The 25,100-nt window shown below is 44.1% G+C and overlaps 2 protein-coding genes across 4 annotated transcripts in view; one reads left to right on the forward strand and one right to left on the reverse strand.

Annotated features, from left to right (window-relative positions):
* luc7l3 (LUC7-like 3 pre-mRNA splicing factor) overlaps positions 1-23,646 on the forward strand; it is a 34,042-nt gene extending 10,396 nt beyond the window's left edge. The window contains exons 3-11 of the mRNA XM_063030696.1: positions 2,727-2,766; positions 2,849-2,996; positions 3,132-3,206; positions 8,431-8,535; positions 8,627-8,788; positions 15,163-15,452; positions 18,080-18,222; positions 19,640-19,839; positions 23,256-23,646. Coding sequence (XP_062886766.1) covers positions 2,727-2,766; positions 2,849-2,996; positions 3,132-3,206; positions 8,431-8,535; positions 8,627-8,788; positions 15,163-15,452; positions 18,080-18,222; positions 19,640-19,806 — 1,130 coding nt within the window. The 3' untranslated portion in view covers positions 19,807-19,839; positions 23,256-23,646. The remainder of the gene's footprint in view (positions 1-2,726; positions 2,767-2,848; positions 2,997-3,131; positions 3,207-8,430; positions 8,536-8,626; positions 8,789-15,162; positions 15,453-18,079; positions 18,223-19,639; positions 19,840-23,255) is intronic.
* Positions 23,647-23,784: 138 nt separating this feature from the next.
* Positions 23,785-25,100, reverse strand: part of abcc3 (ATP-binding cassette, sub-family C (CFTR/MRP), member 3) — a 202,939-nt gene continuing 201,623 nt past the window's right edge. For all 3 annotated transcript variants that reach the window (XM_063030694.1, XM_063030695.1, XM_063030693.1), the window contains one exon: positions 23,785-25,043. In XM_063030694.1, the coding sequence (XP_062886764.1) occupies positions 24,935-25,043 (109 nt within the window). In that variant the 3' untranslated portion in view covers positions 23,785-24,934. The remainder of the gene's footprint in view (positions 25,044-25,100) is intronic.

Raw genomic sequence — 25,100 nt, forward strand, 5'->3', positions numbered from 1 at the left:
ACTTTTCCTGTTTTCCATTCCATCTTCCTTACCTATTTGCATGCCAGTCTTGTGCTGTCTTTATTTCCAGTGCTCTGTTTGCATCAGTGTTTGGTAGTTTTATCACAAATTGAATCACATTGCAATGGCAATGTTACTGACTGTTTTGATCATTTTATGTTGCCAGCTTGTAATTCATCTGCAGCCATCTTGGTAATTCACTTAACTCTTTCACATCCCTTTGCAAACTTTGTATCATCTTCAACCTTCTGGCTTTGCAAACTTCAATACAGAAGTTTGTCTTTTTATCTAAGTCATTAATACAGGTTGTAACTTTCTGAGGATATACAACTCTGATCTCAGCAGACACAACATGGGAGTGGGAGAGACTTTTATTTCTGCTGTTTCCTTGTCCTGTGGTTGCCCTCCAACCAGGTTAACGTTCTATACAACCTCATCAGAAACTGTTAAATCATCACATCTTGACAAAAACAGTTTTTAATGCATGTTGTTGCATCAGCTTTTGTCCACTTATTACCAGCTTGGTGGGGTGGGGGGAGGGGGTTGCTCCCATGACCTATTCAATGCTCCCAGCGGCGGCCATCTCAAATAGTCTCTGACAGCCAAGTCCAGCTCCTGACCTTCACTTGTTTCTTAACTACTAAGCCCAGCAGAACAGTTTCTACTGACAGGAGAAAGGACAAAGGCAGGTCACTGGCACCTTCAAACCAGTCACTTTGGGCAGATGGGGCTCGTCAGCCACGGTTGGCAGCTCATCTAGGAGAAAGAAAACTCTGAATTCAAATCTCTGCTGCCTTGCAGCTATGCCCACTTATGGGGAAGGCTTCAGGAGTAAACCCCAAGGGGAAAAACGCAGTTGGAGTCGCTGAGGCAGCCCTACATTGAGTTCAACGCTGACTGGCAACTCCTGCGACGCTGCTGGTACCAAACTGTATTGGTCGCTGCTGCTCCTTTGGATTCATCCGCTATGTGGGAAGGGGGTGCCTACTACAATGGCATCAGCTTGCTCTCCATATTGTACTGTTCTGGCTTGCGAATTACAGCTAGGATGCAGCATCCATGGCCGACCCGACCAATGTTAGACAAACCCCAAATTTGTAATGGGCATTGCAGTGGCAATTCTATCAAAGTAAGGAGTTAAAAGCCAGCTTACCTCCTAGAGCAGAAAGTGTCTTTGTTTACTTTGCTGTAATAGTTATAATTGACTGTATGCGTCATGTTTCCAAGAGAGGCAGTGGCTACCTAGATATTTCATTGGGAGGCGGGGAACAAATGCATTGCAATTTCCAGTACACATTTATCATTACCTGGGTGGGGGAAGGGTCACAGAGGTACTTTAGTTGTTTTTATTGCAATTGGCTGTTAAAAGTTAACGTGATGTTTGCGGATATATTCTTACGTTTTATTAATAAACCTCTATCAGTCGGTTTGGTACAGGCCCTCTGCCCCACAATGTTGTGCTGACCTGTTAATCTACTCCATGAAGATCTCTCTCTGTTTTGCCCTCTTATAAAATTGATAGTTTTTTAAAAAATCTGGCCGTAACTAAATTGTTTTGCTTCTCAGGGAACTGAGCATTTGAAACCTGGTCATTAAGCATGGAAAAGTGCCCTTTGCCCCAGCCTTCCTGAACAGCCCCATGTGCTTGTTTGGCCATATCAGTCTAAATCTTTCCTATCCAAGTATGTCCAAATGTATTTTAAAGGTTGTAATTATATCGTTTCATAGAACATAGAACAGTACAGCACAGTACAGGCCCTTTGGCCCACGATGTTGTGCCGACCCTTAAACTCTGCCTCCCATATAACTCCCCACCTTAAATTCCTCCATATACCTGTCTAGTAGTCTCTTAAATTTCACTAGTGTATCTGCCTCCACCACTGACTCAGGCAGTGCATTCCATGCACCAACCACTGAGTAAAAAACCTTCCTCTAATATCCCCCTTGAACTTCCCACCCCTTACCATGTCCTCTTGTACTGAGCAGTGGTGCCCTGGGGAAGAGGTGCTGGCTATCCACTCTATCTTTTCCTCGTAGTATCTTGTATACCTCTATCATGTCTCCTCTCATTCTCCTTCTCTCCAGAGAGTAAAGCCCTAGCTCCCTCAGTCTCTGATCATAATCCATACTCTTTAAACCAGGCAGCATCCTGGTAAATCTCCTCTGTACCCTTTCCAATGCTTCCACATCCTTCCTATAGTGAGGCGGCCAGAACTGGACACAGTACTCCAATTGTGGCCTAACCAGAGTTTTATAGAACTGCATCATTACCTCGCGACTCTTAAACTCTATCCCTCGACTTATGAAAGCTAACACCCCATAAGCTTTCTTAACTACCCTATCTACCTGTGAGGCAACTTTCAGGGATCTGTGGACATGTACCCCCAGATCCCTCTGCTCCTCCACACTACCAAGTATCCTGCCATTTACTTTGTACTCTGCCTTGGAGTTTGTCCTTCCAAAGTGTACCACCTCACACTTCTCCGGGTTGAACTCCATCTGCCACTTCTCAGCCCACTTCTGCATCCTATCAATGTCTCTCTGCAATCTTCGACAATCCTCTACACTATCTACAACACCACCAACTTTTGTGTCCTCTGCAAACTTCATTTGATGTTATGTTTATGTTAACACTGGGGCTCACAGAAATCAAGTTGTTATTAGGCTGGATAAAGTCCTTGCTGTGTGAAAAGTATGACTGATGACTTTACTTGATTTTTTTGCAGGTCCTTGTGAGAAAATTCATGATGATAACTTGCGGAAGTAGTAAGTATCTCACTTTCTGAGGGGGGCCTCGAAGTGTCTGCACGTGGAGCAGATGTGTTATTGTTCTGCTTTCCTCACACAGTTACGAGAAGAGCTCTCGATTCATGAAGGTGGGCTATGAGAAGGATTTCTTGCGCTACCTTCAGAACCTGATGGCAGATGTGGAGCGGCGGATCCGTCGAGGTCATGCTCGACTCGCACTGTCCCAGAACACAACGACAGGAGCCACGGTAAGTCTGTAGAGGTGTGCGTTGCTGTGATCGTGGGGTTGTGATTACTATGTAGAGGTGGGGAAGAGACATCTGTCTTATGGAGCTGGTTCAAGGGTCTTGCTGATGTTGGTAATTCTGGTTTTCATTTTGTAGACTGGAGGGCCTGTGAGTAAAAATGAAGAGAAGGGTCAGGTCCTAACGGAGAAAATTGAAGAACTTTTGGAACAGGTAAGGGATCAGATTCCTCTTGGTCAAAACAAACTATTGGATTTTCTGGGCATTATTGCTGATTCCTCTATTAAGCTGCTTGGCAGGAAGTGGCAAAGACTTCCTCTAGTTCAGGGGTACCCAACCTTGGGTCTGTGGGCTGTCAGTTAATGGTAGGGGTCCATAGCACAAAAAAGGTTAGAAACCCTGGCTCTAGTTAGACTTAAACAACTTGAGCTGATTGTGTTACTGCTTTAGTCAATGGAAGTTTTGCACAAGCAAGAATGGGTTACAGGCTGATCTCAGTATTTTTGGGCAGTTCTTCAAGGTGGGTCTTAACTAATTTTGTTCATGCTAAACTCCAGGGAATACAGGCCCAGAGCCTTCATATACTCTTTATACACTAACCCTTTCATTTCTGGAATAATTCTTGTGAACCTCCTCTAGACTCTCTCCAATGCCAGCACATCTGGGGGCACAAAACTGCTCACAATACTCCAAATGTGCTCTGACCAATGCCGTATAAAGTTGCAGCATGCAAATCCAAAAGACGTAGGAGCAGAACCAGACTGTTCAACCCTTTGGGTCTGCTCCACCATTCCATCATTGCTGATTTATTATCCCTCTCAACCCCATTCTCCTGTCTCCTCCCTGTAAACCGAGTCATCAAACAGATCCCTGCCACTGAGTTTTTTTCTTCATCCTTTCTTCCTGCCGATGTGCGTCTTTGTCGTTGACCCCTCTAAGGGAAATAGTATTAGAATTAGGTTTAATATCACCAGCATTAGTTGAGTAATTTGTCTTTGCAGTACAATACAATATGTAATAATAGAAAACACAACTAGTTGCTGTGTGTGTGTGTAGCAAAAATAGAAATAAAGAAGTGAGGTAGTGTTTATGGGTTCGGTATCCATTCCCTGGAAATCAGATGGCAGAGGGGAAAGAGTTATTCCTGAATCATTGAGTGTGTGCCTTCAGGCTTCTATACCTCCTTCCAGATGATAGCCGTGAGAACAAGGCATGACCTGGCTGACTGGCATCCTTGATGATGGATGCTACCTTTTCTAGGCATCGCTCCTTGGAGATGTCCTGGATACTATGAAGGCTAGTGCCCATGATGAGTTTTCTGAGTGACTCAATCTAGGCCCCTTGTAATTTTGTACACATTAACTAAGCTACCCCTCAGCTGTCTGTCCCAGACAAGATCTCGCAGCCTATCCTTTTTTTCCCTTATCTACAACATCCCTATTAAAGCTCCAAGATCCTCTACGCTGACTTTGTCCTATCTTGTCCTGTGTCACCAAGTACTCCATAACCTCGTCCTTAACAATTGACTTCAACATCTTCCTAGTAGGCATCAGGCTCGCTTGTCTACAATTTTTCTGCTGCCTTCCTCTTAAAGAGTGGTGTGACATTTGTAATTTTCAAGTCCTCCAGAACCATGCCAGAGTCCACCTTCACAATCTCTACCATATCTCTTTCAGAATCCTAGGGTGCAGTTCATCTTGTCCAGGTGACTTGGCTACCTTTGGGTCTTTCAGCTTTTTGAGCAAGTTCTCCCTTTGTAATAGTAACTGCACTCACTTCTCTTTCCTCACACCCTTCAACATCTGGCACACTGCTAGTGTCTTCCACAGCAAAATATTAATTTAGTTCATCTGCCATCTCCTTGTTCACCCGTTATTTCTTCGGCTTCACTTTTTAGCGGTTCTGTATCCATTCTCATCTTTCTTTTATATTTTTCTATCCTCCTTGATATGTTTGAAAGTTTGCAAGCTTGCTTCCATGTTTCATCTTTTCCCTTCTAATGATTCTTCAAGTTGCTTTCTGTATCTTGCTGCTAATTTTTGTTTTGTATGCGCTCTCTTGATTTTACATTAACTTTGACTTCTTTGGTCATCCATGGTTGTACTATTTTGCCATTTAAGTATTTCTTTTTTTGGAATATATCTATCCTGCACCTTGCTCATTTTCCCCAGAAACTCAAGTAATTTCCTTTACTCCAGTGAAATACTGCTACATCAGACTTTTACTTTCTGTCTATCAAATTTCAGGTTGAACTCATACTGAGGTTACTGTCTCCCAAGGGTTCCTTTACCTTAAGCTCCCTAAATTGTCTCTTGTTCATTGCATAACACCCAATCTGTTCGAAAAGGTCATCTTGTAAGCATTCAGCAAATTCACTTGAGATCCATTGCTAACCTGATATTTCCCAATCAAACTGCATAATTAAAATCTTGTTGCCCTTTTGACCTGCCTTTCTATTTCCCATTGTAATCTGTAGTCTACATCCCAACCCCTGTTGGGAGGCCTGTATCATCGTCCTTTTACTCTTGTAGTTTCGTAACTCAACCAACAAGGATTCAACGTCTTCCGATCCTATGCCACGTCTTTCTAATGATTTGAAGCCATTCTTCACCAGCAGAGTCATGCCGTCAAATCTGTCTCCCTTCCTTTTCCTCTGATACATTAGACATTCAGCTCCCAATTACAACCATCCTTCAGCCACTACTCAGTGATGGCCACAATATCATACCTAGCTGCATGTAAAAGTGAAACAAGATCATCTACCTTATTTTTTATACTCCATGCATTGAGATATAACACTTTGAGCACTGTATTTGCTACCGTTTTTGATTCTGCATCCCTAATGCACTGATACTCATCCTGCTGGCTGCAATTTTATTGTCATCTGCCTGCCCTTCCTGACTGTCTGACTGAACGCTATCTTTGCTTTTTTTAGCATCTGTCCTATCCTGAGTCTCTTCACTCTTGATTCCCATTCCCCTGTCGAATTAGTTTAAACCCTCTCCGAAACCTCTAAATAACCTGCCTATGAGAATATTGGTTCTCCCTTGGGTTCAGGTGCAACCCGTTCCCTTTGTGCAGGTCATACCTCCCCTAGAAGAGATCCCAATGATCGAAGAACCTGAAGCCCTGCCCCCTGCACCAGCTTCTCAGCCATGCATTAATTTGCCAAATCATCCTGTTTCTACCCTCACTGGCACGTGGCACAGGTAGCAATCCAGAAATTACTAACTGGGAAGTCCTCCTTCTTGGCTTTTTAACTAGCTCTTTAAATTCTCTTTTCAGGACCTTATCTCAGTTTCAGTTATACTATCTTCTTCAAAGACATCTGTCTGCTCCCTACCCCGCTCCAAAATGCTGTGGGCATGATCCGAGACGTCCCTGGGCGGCAACATACCATCTGGGTGTCCCATTCATGCCCACAGAAGCTCCGGTCTGTTCCTCTGACTATTGAGCCAGCTCTCACTACTGCTCCCCTCTTCTCCATCTTTCCTTTCTGCACCATGGACCCACGCTCAGTGCTGGACTGGGTTTTCCTGATCGTTCACATCCTTGAATCGATTCTGAAAATCCTTCAGTGACTGCAGGTATAAGCAGTACGCTTGTAAATCACTGTGACTGAAAGAGAGTACTATACCTTCCATGTAGGGAAACTGAGAACAATTCTTGCAATGTTTTGCTTATATATTTCACATTTTCTGATAAAAGTGGTCACTGTACTTTTTGACTGGATTAAATTGAAATTCTCACCCTGCAGTTTCATATTTAGAATATTTAGGAAGAGTTTTGGCCCAAAACGTCGACTGTACTTTTTTCCCATTGACGTTGCTTTGCCTGCTGAGTTCCTCCAGCAGTTTGTGTGTGTTGCTCGGATTTCCAGCATCTGCAGATTTTCTCTTGTTCATATTTAGAATGTTCATTTTGTCATACAGCTCGGCTGGGTATGCCACATCTCCACGTAGAAGTTCTATCTTGTTTCCCAAGCTCTTTGAGCAAAAATTCAACCACAGTGTCAAAAAAAATCAAAGGAACGTTTTAAACAGCAGCTTTTTGACAGCCAACACACTTCAGTATGAAGAAGCAAGTTTTAAACTCTTCATTGTTATCTTGGCATAACTGGTAAAATATTCTGCTATTTAAAGGGTGAGCTTTAATTTTGTTGATGTCGGATATTACAAGAGTCGTGCTTGAAAAAAAAGTCACTGACTGGGATATTGATGATCAACAGACTTGGAATTTCTTTTCATAAATGCCACTAAACTAGCATAGCGACGAGTGGTATTTGGTGCTCCATCTGTTACACAAGGAATATTCCTAATGGGAATTATTTTATCCTCTATATACATTTTGAGCTTGTCGTAGATTGATTCTCCATCGATATTTGTTTTTAGCTTTTTACAAAAGAAAATCTCCATAAACTTTTCCTTCTTTGATGAACCGTGCATATGCCATTGTTGTCTTGCACAGTTGCCTCATCCAGTTGTGTCCCAAATTCTGTTCTTTGTAGCTCTGTGCACAATGTATTCACTTATTTCGTCAATATGATGAGCTGGAGAGTTATTACTCAGAAGAATTGATTTTAAAATACCGGTATCCATTTTGAGAACAATGGTGAGCACTTCTGATACAGCAGGCATTGTTAATCTTTCACCGATTATATGAGATTTTGCATACTTTGCTATCATTTTTGGGAGTGTTATAAGAAGTGGTGAGACAACAATCAAGGTCGTTTTTAGCTTTTGGCAAATGACTTGAGTGCAACGCTTTTCAAATGTTTCTTTCCTCCTCTGGAACTGAGAAATAGCAAAATAGCCTTTCTTGGGTGTCTGTTACGGAACTGTTGCTGCAATCTTCATTGAACAGTGCAGTGTTAGAAATAAGACACATGGAACGTCGCTGATCTGACGGGAACGGAATAAAACCGTACTCCAGGTATTGACACATTTTCTAAAATTCAAGGCTTCGGGACTTTCAGACTTGTAGAGGCGCACCGTGTCTAGTTATCTATCATTAATGGGGCTAAATTAAAACAAAAAAATTAACACAAACTGGGAATGCCTATCAGATGTTCGCATGGCATTGAACAGACAGTCAGGTCTTGTGCCTCAAGTTAGGGTGTGGCTTACCATACCCCCAACACAACAGTCTTGAGCACTTCCCTACGATTGCTATTTCCCCTAATGCCCCTTTAGGACATGTAACCACCCCCTTGGGAATCACTGACCTAACAGATCCTTCAACTTTGAGTATCTTAACCAAGACTGCTTTTGTCCTCTTGGGTAAGAGGTTTCATTTCAGAGATCATGCTATTTATTACAGCACTGCTTTGAGCATTGTAATACTGATTGTGAGCAGGTATTTTTCTTGGCGAAGTGTCTTGGAACGTTCTGAGGTTGTGAGAAGGTGCTTTTGATGTGTATGTTTTGCTTGCGTGCAGATAGAGGAGTTGGGCTCTGAGGGGAAGGTAGAAGAAGCCCAGGGTATGATGAAACTCGTGGAACAGCTGAAAGACGAACGGGAACAGCTACGATCTGCCAGTTCGGTGAGTCTTCCGTAGTTCACTGACATTAGTATCTCAGCTGTTTAGAGAAGTAATGTATGTTTTGAAAAATAATAATTGAATATTTCTGCAGACCATCGAGAGCTTTGCAGCCCAGGAGAAACAGATGGAAGTGTGCGAAGTATGTGGTGCATTTCTTATTGTGGGAGATGCCCAGTCCCGGGTCGATGACCATTTAATGGGAAAACAGCACATGGGTTACGCAAAGATCAAAGCAACAGTGGAAGAACTGAAGGTTAGTCTGTAGTCAGGACGTTGTAAAGGTTAGACCAGACCTTACTGTGGTTCTGCACTGTGGCAAAGACATACTCATGGGGTGGGGGTGGAATGTTCACCAGACTGATAATGGGCTAAAGGAGTATTTTTCAGGCAATTTGTGTGAATTTTGGTCTTTAAGCCTTTAAGTTTAAAAATTTAAATATTGATCCAATGGAGATAATGAGACATGGAATCTAATAGGTCCTTGTGTTGGTCTGTGCATTTAATGTTTCGTGTTTATTGGTTGCGTTTACTATGTTGGCAAGCAGACCAGTGTGCATGGTCTGCATTCTGTTGGGGGGTTGTTTGGCATGTATTAATGGAACGTGGAGCTTGTATGGAATTGACTTTATTACTTGCATCCTTCAAATAGGTGAGTAAAAATCTTTACGTTATGTCTCTGTTCAAATGTGCATTTGTAGTAATCTATAATATGTACAACAGGACAGTCAATATAACATAGAAGTACAGTTCTGTCAGCTTGAATTAATCAGTCTGATGGCCTGGTGGAAGAAGTTGTCCCGGAACCTGTTGGTCCCGGCTTTTATGCTGCGGTACTGTTTCCCGGATGGTAGCAGCAGGAGCAATTTATGATTGGGGTGATTTGGGTCTCCAATAGTCCTTCGTCTTTTTACACACCTGTCTTTGTAAATGTCCTGAATAGTGGGAAGTTCACAACTACAGATGTGCTGGGCTGTCCGCACCACTCTCTGTAGAGTCCTGTGAATGAGGGAAGTACAGTTCCCATATCAGGCAGTGATGCAGCTAGTCAGGATGCTCTCAATTGTACCCCTGTAGAAAGTTCTTAGGGTTTGGGGTGGGGGGCATACCAATCGTCTTCAACCATTTGTGGTGAAAGAGGTGCTGTTGTGCCAGTGTTATGTACAGACCATGTGAAATCCTTGGTGCTGTTTATGCTGAGGAACTTAAAGCCATTCACCCTCTCAACTCCAGATCCATTTATGTCTATAGGGGTTAGTCTGTCTCTATTCCTCCTGTAGTCCACAACCAGCTGCTTTGTTTTTGCGACGTTGAGGGATAGGTTGTTTTCTTGACATCACTGTGTCAGGGTCATGACTTCCTCTCTTTCAAAAGGCTTTTGACAAGGTCCCACACAGGAGATTAGTGTGCAAACTTAAAGCTCACGGTATTGGGGGTAAGGTATTGGTGTGGGTGGAGAATTGGTTAGCAGACAGGAAGCAAAGAGTGGGAATAAACGGGACCTTTTCAGAATGGCAGGCGGTGACTAGTGGGGTACCGCAAGGCTCAGTGCTGGGACCCCAGTTGTTTACAATATATATTAATGACTTGGATGAGGGAATTAAATGCAGCATCTCCAAGTTTGCGGATGACACGAAGCTGGGTGGCAGTGTTAGCAGTGAGGAGGATGCTAAGAGGATGCAGGGTGACTTGGATAGGTTGGGTGAGTGGGCAAACTCATGGCAGATGCAATTTAATGTGGATAAATGTGAAGTTATCCACTTTGGTGGCAAAAATAGGAAAACAGATTATTATCTGAATGGTGGCCGATTAGGAAAAGGGGAGGTGCAACGAGACCTGGGTGTCATTATACACCAGTCATTGAAAGTGGGCATGCAGGTACAGCAGGCGGTGAAAAAGGCGAACGGTATGCTGGCATTTATAGCGAGAGGATTCGAGTACAGGAGCAGGGAGGTACTACTGCAGTTGTACAAGGCCTTGGTGAGACCACACCTGGAGTATTGTGTGCAGTTTTGGTCCCCTAATCTGAGGAAAGACATCTTTGCCATAGAGGGAGTACAAAGAAGGTTCACCAGATTGATTCCTGGGATGGCAGGTCTTTCATATGAAGAAAGACTGGATGAATTGGGCTTGTACTCGTTGGAATTTAGATGATTGAGGGGGGATCTGATTGAAACGTATAAGATCCTAAAGGGATTGGACAGGCTAGATGCGGGAAGATTGTTCCCGATGTTGGGGAGGTCCAGAACGAGGGGTCACAGTTTGAGGATAGAGGGGAAGCCTTTTAGGACCGAGATTAGGAAAAACTTCTTCACACAGAGAGTGGTGAATCTGTGGAATTCTCTGCCACAGGAAACTGTTGAGGCTAGTTCATTGGCTATGTTTAAGAGGGAGTTAGATATGGCCCTTGTGGCTACAGGGGTCAGGGGGTATGGAGGGAAGGCTGGGTTCTGAGTTGGATGATCAGCCATGATCATAATAAATGAAGGGCCGAATGGCCTACTCCTGCACCTATTTTCTATGTTTAGGCTGCCTCATTATTATTTGAGATTAGGCCAAACAGTGTAGTGCTGTGGGTGGGGATACAGTCATGGGTATACAGAAAGTAAAGGAGGTGGCTTAGGACACAGCCCTGAGGGGCATGTGTGTTGAGGGTCAGAGGGGCAGAGGCAAGGGAGCCCACTCTTACCACCTGCCAGCGATCTGACAGGAAGTCCAGGATCCAGCTACACCAGGCAGGGTGAAGGCTGAGGTCTCTGAGCTTCTTGTTGAGCCTGGAGGGCTGTTAAAGGCTGAACTGTAGTCTTAAAAACTCTCTCATAAGCATCTCTCTTCAGATGTGCAAGGACGATGTGTGGCTATTGTGTCATCTGTCAATTGGTTGTGTCGGTAGGCGAATTGTAGAGGGTTCAGTGTGAGTGGCAGCATGCTGCCCATTAGTCCTTGATCAGGTTCTCAAATCATTTGCTGCTTATTATTGTGAGTGTGACAGGACGCCAGTCATTCAGACATGTTACCTTGGTCTTTTTAGGTGCAGGGACAGTGGTGGATGTTTTGAAGCAGGGAGGCATGACACTGGGAGAGGGAGAGATTAAAAATGTCTGTAAACACACCTGCCAGTTGTGCCATGCACATCCTGAGTAATCGCCCTGGGATGTGGTCTGGTCCTGCAGCCTAGGGTAATGGATGAATTGAAGGAAACTTATATTAGGCAGGAAATGGTGTTGGATAGGCTGTTGGGTCTGAAGGCTGGTAAGTCCCCGGGACCTGATGGTCTGCATCCCAGGGTACTTAAGGAGGTGGCTTTAGAAATCGCAGACGCATTGGTAATCATTTTCCAATGTTCTATAGATTTCAGGATCAGTTCCTGTGGATTGGAGGGTGGCTAATGTTGTCCCTCTCTTCAAGAATGGAGGAAGAGAGAAAACAGGGAATTATAGACCGGTTAGCCTGACGTCGGTGGTGGGAAAGATGCTGGAGTCAATTATAAAAGATGAAATTATGACACATCTGGATAGTAGTAACAGGATTGGTCCGAGTCAGCATGGATTTACGAAGGGGAAATCGTGCTTGACTAATCTTCTGGAATTTTTTGAGGATGTAACTATGAAAATGGACAAGGGAGAGCCAGTGGATGTAGTGTACCTGGACTTTCAGAAAGCCTTTGATAAAGTCCCACATAGGAGATTAGTGGGCAAAATTAGGGCACATGGCATTGGGGGCAGAGTACTGACATGGATTGAAAATTGGCTAGCTGACAGAAAACAAAGAGTAGGGATTAACGGGTCCCTTTCGGAATGGCAGGCGGTGACCAGTGAGGTACCGCAGGGTTCAGTGCTGGGTCCGCAGCTGTTTACAATGTACATTAATGATTTAGATGAGCGAATTAAAAGTAACATTAGCAAATTTGCCGATGACACAGCTGGGTGGCAGTCTGAAATGTGAGGAGGATGTTATGAGAATGCAGGGTGACTTGGACAGGCTGGGTGAGTGGGCAGATGCAGTTTAAAGTGGGTAAATGTGAGGTTATCCACTTTGGTAAGAACGGGAAGGCAGATTATTATCTAAATGGAGTCAAGTTAGGAAAAGGGGAAGCACAATGAGATCTAGGTGTTCTTGTACATCAGTCACTGAAAGCAAGCATGGAAGTATAGCAGGCAGTGAAGAAAGCTAATGGCATGCTGGCCTTCATAACAAGGGGAATTGAGTATAAGAGCAAAGAGGTCCTTCTGCAGTTGTACAGGGCCCTGCTGAGACCACACCTGGAGTACTGTGTGCAATTTTGGTCTCCAAATTTGAGGAAGGACATTCTAGCTATTGAGGGAGTGTAGTGTAGGTTCACAAGGTTAATTCCGGGGATGACGGGAGCGACTGGGCTTGTATACTCTGGAATTTAGAAGGCTGAGAGGGGATCTTATTGAAACATATAAGATTATTAAGGGATTGGACACGCTGGAGGCAGGAAGCATGTTCCCACTGATGGGTGAGTCCAGAACCAGAGGCCACAGTTTAAGAATTAGGAGTAGGCCATTTAGAACGGAGTTGAGGAAAAACTTTTTCTCCCAGAGAGTGGTGGATATATGGAATGCTCTGCCCTAGAAGGCTGTGGAGGCCAAGTCTCTGAATGCTTTCAAGAAAGAGATGGAAAGAGCTCTTAAAGATAGTGGAATCAAAGGTTATGGGGATAAGGCAGGAACTGGCTACTGATTGTGGATGATCAGCCATGATCACAGTGAATGGCGGTGCTGGCTCGAAGGGCCGAATGGCCTACTCCTGCACCTATTGTCTATTGACTGTCCGCCCATTGGAAATACCGGTGTACTTTGGCCTCAGATGACCAAGCTGCCAGTGGCATCCTGCAGGTCTCCTCAGAGGCTCAGTATTGGTGACGTTGAATCGGGCGTTTAAAAAAAAAGATTTTGTTTGTCTGGGAGAGAGGCATTGATATTGGAAACTCCACTGTGTTTAGCTTTGAAGTCTGCAATGGTGTGCAGACCTTGCCATAAGATGTGTGTGTTGTTGGTGGAAAGTTGAGTCTGAATCTTGTCTCTGTATTGTTTCACTGCTTTGATGACTCTGTACAGATCGTAGCTACATTTCTTTAGCTCTTGTTGATTACTGGCAATGTAAGCTCTATGTTGCGCTGTAAGTGCTGCTCGCACAGAACTGTTGATCTAGGGTTTCTGATTCAGGAAGACCCTGACTGATTTCTGGGGGACAGCATCCTCGATGCACTTCCGGATGAAACTCGTGACCTCTTCCATGAACTCGGGAGACATCCTCATCATGGAAGACATTCCAGTCAACTTCATCAAAGCTGTTCCTTAGCATGGTTGGACCAACAGTGGATGGTTTTAACTATGGCGGCCTCTTGTTTCAGCTTCTGCCTGTACTTTGGCACCAGAAAAATGGAAGAGAAATGACTAAAGTCTCTCTGAAGTTTTGTCAGCACATCCAGTGTTTTGTAAGCATTGCGGAAGGGAGAGTAGCAGTGTTCGAGTATGCTATCTCCCTGTGTGCTTACCTGGATGTGCTGACAAAACTTCAGAGAGACTTTAGTCAGCGATGCTCTATTAAAGTCTCCGTGAAGATGAAGACAGCCTGCGATGTATTATACACAGCTGTGAACTCCCTAGGCAGTCAGGGAGGCCTACACAGCAGCACCAGGTACTCCAGATCTGGGGAACGAAAGGATTTGAGGGCATTCACATTCCGGGAGTCGCACCAGGCATTATTGGCTATGCATTGTTTGAATATTACATACATAGAACATTACAGCACAGGCCTTTCGGCCCTCGAGGTTGCACCAACCTTTTAACTTCTTCCAATATCAATCTAACCCTTTCCTTCCACATAGCCCTCCATTTTTCTCTCATCTGTGTGCCAGTGTAAATCTCTGAACTGTCCCTTGTATATCTGCCTCTACCGTCACCCCTGGTAGCGTGTTCCATGCATTCACCACTCTAAACATGATGTACCTCTGGCACTAAGATAGTGTAGTGGTTAGCATGCTATTACAGCTCGGTGTCAGTTCAGAGACCGGTCCTGGCATCCTTTAGGGAATGTCTGTTGTCCTCCTACAGTCTGAAGATGTACAGGGTTGCTTAATTTGATAAGTTGTACTGCGATTAAATTTAGGGTTAAATTGGGGTTGTCAGGGGTTGCTGGGTGGCCTGGTTCAAAGGGATGTATCTCTATAAAAGATAAAATAATCTCCCCTATATTTCTCTCCAATAACCTTAAAATTATGTCCACTCATGTTGGCTATTTTCATACTGGGGGAAAAAGGTTTCTGGCTGGCCATTTGCATTATGCTTATCTTGTGCACTTCTATCAGATCATCTCTCTCCAGAGAGGGGAAAATCCCTAACTTCAACTTTCCTGATGAGACTCATTCTAATCCGGGCAGCATCCTGGTAAATCTCCCGTACACCCTCTTTAAAGTTTCCTGTGAGGTGACCAGAACTGAACTGGAATGTATAACTGTGCTCAAGCGTTGACGAACAGGAGAATGTTTAGGCTGCTGTAGTGTATTTGTGTTTTAGAAGAGGGGTGATTATGATTGTGCAAGGGATGTGTTGGTCTGTGTGGAGCTTGTGTGCTCGTGTTCATGTGTTTCTTTCTGTCCAGGAGAAAGTTCGGAAAAAGACTGAGGAACCAGAACGTGATGACAAATTAAAACGAGAACGAGAAGAGAGGGAGCTGGAACGTGAGCGAGAGCGTGAGGAGCGGGAGAAGAAACGTCGTCGGGAAGAGGAGGAGAAAGAAAAAGAGCGGGAGCGTGAAAGAGAGGCGCGTCGGAGGAGGAGTCACTCACGTAGTCGACACTCTCACTCCAGCCGAGCGTCTGAGCGGCGACGGAGCAGATCACGAGAACGCAGGCGTTCCCGCAGCAGAGAACGAGAGAAGAAACGGAGCAGGTATTTCATGCGATAGCATACTGGAGAGGAGTTTCCGGCCTCTCTGTATCTTGTGGTCAGTGATCCCTTCTGTTCTGGAGTTTTCCAGGGTTCATTATGATTCCCTTCCCGACAGGTGGAATGTGGCAGGGTCCCTGTTAGCCTGCGGGGTCTCATCCTTGCGTGAGCGCATTAGAGTAGACGACATGGTATGGGATCCATCCCTGCATGATTTCCTGTTTAGTCTTTTTCAGTGCCTGGATTCACAATCGCATCGATTTAGCCTGGAAATAAAACCTGTTCTGCCACCTGCATTAAGCAGTGTTTAAGTGTTGTCTATGTGAATGGTCTTCTCAACCACTCTACCAACTTGGGTGGCAATTTTGAGGAATCTATGAATGTGGATACCAAGATCCTTCTGTGTCTCCACGCTACTACCAGAGGGAACCAGTGTGTCTGAACAGTTAGTGGAGAGGTTGTGGAGATGGATCTTGGTAAAACCTCAAAGATTGAACATGGTCCAGCTAATATTCTGAGCTGTGTGTGGGGATGAACTCAGGTCATGGGTCAGCTTCCGGAATGAGACTCAATATTCTGGGGCTCCGTTGTTCTTGGATGTGACAGATTGGGAGGGATTAAAGGACGAGGGGGTGGTGTTACCAGTTGGAAAATGACACAGTAGTCCTCGCAGGACAGACTGGAGAACTCGTCTAGTGAGGCGTTATGAGCAGAACTGTGAAATAAGAAAGGCACGGCCACATTAATGGGGCTATATTACAGACCTCCCAATGGTGCTAGAGATTTAGAGGAGGAAATTTTTAGAGAGATTAGACTTGCAAGAAACATAAGGTTGTTATAGTAGGTGATTTTTGACTTCCACATATTGACTGGGATTCCCATAACATCATAGGACTAGATGAAATATTTTGTCAAATTTTAGATCTGTATTTACTCAGGAGGTAGATACAGTCTGTAGAAGTGAGGCCATGTAGGACCTTGTACAGATTGCAAGAGGAGGTATTTTGCTATCCTGAGGGCCTCAAGTGCAGAAATTGCCAGGGCCCTAGTGGAGTTATCTAAATTATCCTTAGTGACAGGAGAGGTACCAAAGCATTGGAGAATAGCCAATGTTGTTCTGCTGTTTAAAAAAGGCTCTAAACATAGACCAGGAATTTATAGGTGGGTGAATCTGACATCAGTTGTGGGAAATTTACTGGAAGGTATTCTAAGGGACAGGATATAAGTATTTGATAGACATGGACTGATTAAGGATAGTCAGAATGGCTTTGTGCATGGAAGGTCATGTGTAACCAATGTTATAGAGTTTTTCTAGGAATTTGCCAGGAAAGTGGATGAAGGCAAGGCGGTGGGTACTGTCTGTAGGGACACTAGCAAGGCATTTGATGAGGTCTTGCAAGAGAGGTTGGTCAAGAAGATTCAGTAGCTAGGCATTCATGATGAGGTAGTAAACTGGATTTACTACAAGGGGTCAGTGCTGGGTCCATTGTTGTTTGTCATCCATATCAATGATCTAGATGATAATGTGGTTAACTGGATCAGCAAATTTGTAGATGACACCAATATTGGGGGTGTAGTGGACAGTGAATCAGGCTATCGTGGCTTGCAGAGGGAGCTGCATCAGGTGGAAAAATGGCAGATAGAATTTAATGCAGACAAGTGTGAGGTGTTGCAGTTAGGGAGGAAAAACCAAGGTAGGGCTTAGTAGGGCACTGAGGAATGCAGAAGAACAGGGATTTGGGAATACCTATCTATAATTCCTTGGAAATTGCATTGCAGGTAGGTAGATTCATAAAGCGTTTGGCAAGTTGGTCTTCATAAACCAAATATTGAATACAGTAGTTGGGATATTGTGTTGAAATTGTATAAGGCATTAGTGAAGCCTAATTTGCAATGTTATGTGCAGTTTTGGTCACCTACCTGCAGAAAATATTTAGATTGAAAGATGCAGCGAGAATTTACAATGGTTTTGCCGGGACTTGAAAACCTGAGTTATAGGGAAAGGTTGAACGAGTTTCGACTTTATTCCTTGGATCATAGGAGAATGAGCAGAGATTTGATGGAGGAGTATAGAAGGGTAAATGAAGCAGGCTTTTTCCACCGAGGTTGGGCAAGATTAGACCTGGTGGTGGTGGGTTAAGGGTGAAAGATTTTTGGGAGAACACTTCACTCAGGTTGGTGACATGTGTGGAACAAGCTGCCAGTAGTGGTGGTGGATGTAAACAACCTTCTATAATATCCACAACTCCTCCAACCTTACTAACCCCACCCTTTCACTTCCTTATCCAAAATCACTTACTGAGTTGTTTAGCTTGGATCACTTGTGGTAAATCGTTTTAAGTTACCTTGTTCACTGTCTCCTCTCTATAACTGCACTCCAGTCTTGGTCACTGCATGTCCGAGTTTTAAATATCCCACATTTAGATCAGTCTTCAGCTGTGTGAATTTTAGTTTCCCTCTATCCCTTTGAGATGCTCCCTGAAAGTTAATTTCTCCTTGTCTGGCTGACTCTGGGTTTTGTGTCTAATGCATCTCTGGAAATTTGGGACATTGTTCTGCATTGTTGTGTGATCTGGGTCTGTTATTGTCTCTTGGATGTTGTTGATTTTAAGTGTGCCCTTTTACTGAAGGGGTGATGATGGTTGGAGCAGGGACCGGTCGGAGAGGAAGCACAGGTCCCGGAGCAGAGATCGCCGCAGGTCACGGAGTCGTGACAGGTCTCACAGACACAGGAGCAGGAGCCGCGAGAAGGAGAGCAGGTCAAAGGACAAAGGTACAGAGACGGGTCTCCCTTCCCTCACTAACAGATTGGTCTCTTGCACATCCCAGTACGATGCATTGCTAAGAATGGCTGCATGAAAGATCCCGAGGCACTGCACAGGAGCTTTCCTGGTCCAGTGAGGACTTAATTCTTAAATACCCAGTACTTGTGTTCATTTTAAGAATATAGAACAATACAGTATCGTATAGGTCCTTGGCCCCACAGTGGTGTCGTGCTGACCTTTCAACCTACTCCAGGGTCAGTCTAACCCGTGCCTCCCAGATACGGTAACCCTCCATTTTTTTTCTTACGTGTTGATATAAATGTGTGTTCTTTCCCACATGCCAGCAATCTGATTGTGGCAACAGTGGCTTGGGTTCAATTCCCACCGCCATCTGTTCATTCTCCCTGTGACCATGTGGGTGTCCTTTGGGTGCTCCAGTTTCCTCATTCCCAAGATGTATGGGCAAGGGTTAGTGAGTTTTGGGTACGCTACGTTGGTGCCAGAAGTGTGGTGTCATTTGTGGGCTGCCCCCAGCACAGCCTTGGACTTTTGGTCCTTGATGCAAACAAGATATTTTACTCTGTCTTGATATACATGTGGCAAATAAAAATGATCTGATCTGAATGAGTGTGTATTGGAAGGCGGTTTGTACATGATAGTTACAGTAAATGTAGGTGTAGAGTACAACGGCAGGGAAGCTGTACTGAACCAGTGTAAACACAGATTATTTCTTACCTAGAGTATTGTGTCACTTCCACTCAGCCACAGGTTAGGAAGGAATGAGAGAGGGTGCCGAAAAGATTTACTTGGGCTCCACTGGAGTGAGAGATTCCAGCAACCGGAAAAGCTGGTCTGATTCTCCTTGGAGCAGAGGATGGGAGAGGATGTGGTGGAAGTGGATGGTTTACTGAGGTCAGAAACTGTTCTCAGTACTGAGGAAGGGGTGGGAGAGGGTAAAACATGCAGATGGTCGGAGGAAGGAAAAGGGCTTGTTTTGTTGCTGGAATGCATCAACATTTGTGGGATGTCCCCAGCGGTTGGGTTGGTGGTTAACGCGAATAGTTTCAATGTACATGTGATAGATGAATCTGGAAGAGTAGTAATTCACGTTCAACTTTATTCGCCATTTACTGTGACATGTTGCTCAGGGAGGAACATGCAACAAAAATAACATTCAACAATTGGAAAGAATTGCTAAGTGGAGGTTAAAGTTCGTATATAGAATAAAATGCATAAATACCAGCGCATGTTTCCAGTGTAATCAACATTGTAAAAAGTGCTGTGAAGTGCTTGCTGTGCAGTGACGGCTGGTAGTAGATGGTGGGGTGGACTAACTGGAATGATTAACTGCCTGGGGGTGTGACTGAAGAAATTGTTAAGATGCATTACATGTCTGAAGTTGTATGTTCGGTGGTTGTGTTGCAGAGAGGAGAGATTCTGACGAGGCGAGGAAAAGCAGCCGCAGATCGAGTCAGACAGACAGAGAGAGCGCAGCATCCCGTGCAGACCCCATGGAGGTGGATACCACTAAAAGCGAGGTCAATGGGAGAGATGAAGACCTAAAATCTGAAGGTGACACTCAGTCCAATTAAAACTGATCTGATTTGACCTCAGATCAGGTCAAGGTAAGCGTGACTATTGTGTCCCTCGGTTAGTTTGCTGTTTCTTTTCGTTTACTTTAGCAGTGCAGTGTAAGTATTCCGACTGAAGATGAAGAGACTAACCAGCAAAAACCCAGAAGGTATACTTTATAAAACGCCCAGCGACGACGGACAGACTAGTCTTGGCAGAATAAGAGGCAAAACATGCGTGTTGGAGACTCTAGGTACATACTTTACCTCTGTATATTGTAACGTACTGAAACCTGGGCCCCATTTCTGTTCCTTTGTGGATCCTGGTGAATGGGTTTGTGTTTTTAAACTAAGCATTTTAAAATCTGTCAAATTTGGGGAATTGGTTGGACTGTGTGGGATCGGTTACTGGGAAGTATAATAAGTTTAGAGTTCGTAAATTTTTGGCAGAGAATGAGTGTATTTTTGCTGTTTCTGTAACTGCATCTAAGGCAATATTTGAAAGATTTTTTTTTAGTTTTAACCAGTCTGTTAATGTCACAGATGTTGCAGTAGACTTTTTGTTTTTTTTTTTGTTTTTTAAAAAATCTGCCTTGCACTCTAATGGAGTCTTTCTGTAACTCGAGCCAGTAGCTTGGATTGATGGAAGTGTAGGGTTTATGACTAAGTGACCCTGAGAACCATATCTCTCACTGCGCTGGTCTTGTGAGCCGCCCCGAAAGCAAATTAAAAAGCAAGGAATCAGTGAATGAATTGCAGGTACACGTGCCAGGTACACACCTTTCTCTACCCACCTCCATGTTTGAATGTTTTTGCCTGTTGTCTTTTCAATGAAATCTTTTAAAGCTTGCTGTTTCATATTGTATTTGCTGAACGATGTAAACACAGGATTTAAATATTCATTCCTGTCACCATGATGTTCTGTTGAAATTGTGGAATTGTTTCTGTGCAGATGTGTTACAGAATTCTCTTCAAATTGCAGGGGATGGAAGGGAGTTTTCAAGAATTAACTTTACTTTTCACATAATTTTATTTTTAAAAAAGCATATGAAAAGTTGTTTCAGCCTTCTGTTTGCGACAGTACATTACAGGCCCTAGCACAGAGGTACGAATTCCGCGTTCTATGCTGCTCCCGCTTCCCTTGCCCCCACCCCCACCCCATCTAATGTTGAGTGAGCTGTTCATCTGCTGACACCCTACCACAATGATGAAATTGTTTATCCTCAATATTAAACTTATGAGACTTTGAATTAGTGTCTGTGGTTACAACTGTGGAAATGAAACGTCAATATTAATTCTTTGCTTGTGACCAGCTTCCTTCTGATGGGGAAGGATGTTGTAAGTCTTTAGCAGTCCTTTCAGGGAATTGGGGAAAGTAGAGTTATAATTCCTGAGCAGTGTGTACCTGACACACTACCAGACCAGTGTCCCAGCTCTGCTCATCTGTAGTCCTGTGGCATCACCAAGTTTGCTTCCTGCTTAATCTGGGCCTTGACCCCATGGCCCATGAGATGCTGTCGTACCCAGTACCAATCTCCCTGTACTGGCGCCATTACTTAGCTTGTTCTCGTGGCTTTGCCCACTTTCCCATGGTCTGCTCATTGACTGTCCCCAGTTGGGAACTGAGTCTGAACTATCTGCCATCTCTTGTATCTTGCATAGATTTACTTGTCCTGTCCTTTGGTTTCCTCAGTCATACATCTCCCCCTGAAGTGAGCCTTTGATTGGGAGCAGAGTTTAAATCCCTTGGGACTGGGCTGCTTTCAGATGTCACCCCTGGGGAAGAGCACGAGGTTTCAGTTGGTAACTCAGTGGATAATTGATGTCTCTAGCATTCCCACTGACTGCCTGGCATGGTTTGTTGGTGACAGTGACTATATCCCAGTGCTGAATCACATTCCTCCTTCTCAAACCCTTCACGTCAACATTTAAAAACATCACAAGTTGCTAATTTAGGGTCTTGTATTAATGGGGTGTATTCTGCGGTTACAGAGTGCCCTTGAGCACTTTTAAATGAAGTATTTGTGAAGGTTAGGCTCTGTTATATACTGAATGCAATATGTATGCAGTTGGATGCCACAGATGTAATGTGGCATTAATGGGGTGTACTGTTTGTGATGTTGACTGTAAGGGATTGATATTGTATGGGTCACTGGGAAAACTCTTATGGAAAGCAGTGAGGGATCAGTATTGTGTGGGACACCAGGAGAACTCTCATGGGGAGCAGCTGGCTCAGAGTTTAACATTGGGACACCATCTCTGAAAGCGTGGGCTCTAGCGGTACAGCAATGGCAATGTTGGCTCAGTTTGGGGTGGGGTCTGATTGCCTGGTGAGAGAACTGCTCACCAGGTTAAAGCTATTTGCTTGCCTGTCCCTTCTATGGAAGTAGTGATGGCGCAGGCTTCATTACCCATAACTGGGCGCTTAAACAGCCAGACCACCAACCTGTCCCCCCCTTCTGGGTTCACTCTGGCTGCTGGCTGTCTGAAGGACAACCAAGGGTTGTTGGCTGTTGCATTTGAGCACCGCAGCGGTGGTCAAGTGTAGGACGTGCTCGGAGCTGTCTGCTGTTATAAAGATGCACTTTCATTAACTTGTCCTAATCCTTTAACCTTCTCACAAGCACATTACTGGGTATTTCCGGTATTTTGTCTTACACACCCAATAACTCAAATTCCTTGTTTTGGTAGCACATTCTTTTCTGCAGTTATACAATGGGGGAACTTGGCACAGAAGAATAGTAAATGTGGTTATGTGGCCTTGGGGGCAGTTTGATTGGATTTGTGTGTGTAAAGGGTGGATGGTGAGATTGTGGGGAAGTAGAAAAGATGAACTGCTTAAAATGGAGCAGTAGACATGATTTGAGTTGTGAATGGAGCCTGGGGTGGGGTTATGGAGGATAGGAGAGCTATGATTTGATGCTGGCTCGGTGGGATGAATGGCTGTCTGCCATTCCATGCTGGTCTTCATTTGCAAGCTGCCTTCATATTGCCGTGCAGTGTGTGGCAGGTGTAACCTGGGCAAGTGGTGAGATGCACTAACCAGTTTGCTGTCATCCACGGCCACACATCAAGGGCAGCTTTCCAGTAAAGAATTAATATTGACATGTGGGGAAAATCAAATGTGTACAGAAAATGTGAAGTTACTGCCCTTGGCAAATTGATGTATGTTAAATCAGTGACAACTCTGTATGCTGTCTGTATTACAGATGGGAGATTACAGTAAATGACATGGATACAGTAGAGGTGGGCTATTTACAATCTGAGAAAGGGTTTCCTTTTCTAGGTTAGAGCTGTAGCCAGTCGTTAGCAGAAATGCCAGAAGACCAGCTCTGTAGGGCAGTAGGAAGTCTCCAAGAGGTACTTGCTTGCCTTTTGCCTTTTTTTTTTAAAAGACCTGGTTGTATCTGAAGTGTGGTTGTCCGTTTCCTCAGTTCTAATTGTGTGCTCTTGAATCTTTCATTTCATAGGAGTGGCCATTTAGAAGACGTCAAGGAATCCAGTGAAGATTTGACTGCCTGTTCTGAAGGCTCTGCCCCATTAAAACAAGGTGAAAGAAAGCTGTGTAGTGGTGTAGAGGGGGAGAGAAGTTGTCATTTTTAAGCAAAAAAAAAAGTCCAGAAATGAATTTGTATGGTTAGTTTCCCTGAGGAGTTCCCATTTCTTGTGCTTGCAACACCTTACCTATAGTGAGCTCGAGTGCTGTTTTTCAAACCACAAATGTGTCAGGCTAAAGTGAGCAGCCCAGATTGTGACTTGCATTTGTACCCAAGGTTTTCCTTGACGATTAAGTTTGTAGTGACTGCTGTGTAAATACCAGGCAGGTTGAGTTGTATAGAGCTGTTTTGATCAAGGCTGATCTATCTTGTGGCCACCGTTTTTATTTTGGTTTTCATAGTGCTAGCCTGCAGCCTGTTCCTTCCTTTCCCATCCAACTACAAGGACGTGTTGAATTTTCCCTGCCCTGCTGTTCCTGTACTTTGAATATGGTTGCTGTAATTTGCAAATTTTAGTGTCAACTATGAATAAATTTTTTTCAGTAAACATTCCTGGAGCTGGTATTTAATTGTTGGGTTTGTCAGCAAGCACTTAGGTTATACATGGAAATAGGTCCTTCGGCCAGCTGGTCCATACTCTCCAAGATTCTCACTTCAGCTAGTCCCATATTGTGAGCATTTATTGGTCCAACTATCTTATTGTACCTATCTTACTGCTCTCAGATTAAAGCTTCTTCCTTATCTTGAACCAGTTCCTCCTTTTTGATGCCTTACCATGACAGGGAAAAGTTCCGTCTGCTCCAGGGGAAACTATGTGTCGATCCAGTTGTGCTCCATAACTAAAGGATAAAGATTAATTTGTCAAATGTGCATTGAAATATACTGTGAAATGTCTTTTGCAACAGTGACTAACACTGTGAAGATGTGCTGGGCTACTTGCAGGTGTCAGACTTCTGGCACCAACATGGCATGCCCACACCTCACTAACCCGAACTGTACATCTTTGGAGTGTGGGAGGAAACTGGAGCACCTAGAGGAAACCCACACAGTCACAGGAGAACGTAGAAACTACTTAGACGGTGATGTGAATTGAATGCTAATAAACGGCAGTCACACCTGGCCTTTCTGTAGTGGGTGGGGTGACTGGAACTCCACATGCAGTGTTTTGTTAATTTGCAACATGTATTCTGTTCCCCACCATACATCCATTCATTTCATTTTTAGGAACTAAAGTTGAATGCCCAAGGTCTCCCTGTTCTTTGTGCCCTGGCATTCATGCCATCTATTCCACACAGACACCCCCCCCCCCCCCACTACATTACTGCTGCTGGCTTATGCAGCTGATTGATTAAAGCAAGTTTCAGCTCAGTTTAGCTAACAAATCATTTTATTTAAACTACTGGCTACCTTAATGGATTATATTGTAGCTGCCACTGTTCACAGCAGTAGTTACAAAAGAATTCAAAATTACTTCAACATAAATGCTGAATGTATAATACATAAAGTACAAAAATAGAAAAAATGCTGTTCAAAATTATGCCCATCTTGTTTCTGCATGCTCCGGTGGTAGCACTCTCCACAGCAAGCTTGAGCTGATCTGTACAGGCATTGACTTGGCTCTGCCTCATTGTACATTAGGCTTCTAGGTGTTGTTACACCAGTCCGGCATCTTTGGCCATGCTGTAAAATATCCCTTTCTGGGCAATGAGGTTGCTGGGCGAATCAAACTCTGCGATCTCCCCTTTGTCCAGTACCAACACCCTGTCAAGAGGGAAGAAGACTAGTTAGCACAAAGATTGAACAGCCATTCACAGCAAG

This window comes from Mobula hypostoma, chromosome 22 (genome assembly GCF_963921235.1).
Source record: "Mobula hypostoma chromosome 22, sMobHyp1.1, whole genome shotgun sequence".
Lineage (NCBI taxonomy): Eukaryota > Metazoa > Chordata > Chondrichthyes > Myliobatiformes > Myliobatidae > Mobula > Mobula hypostoma.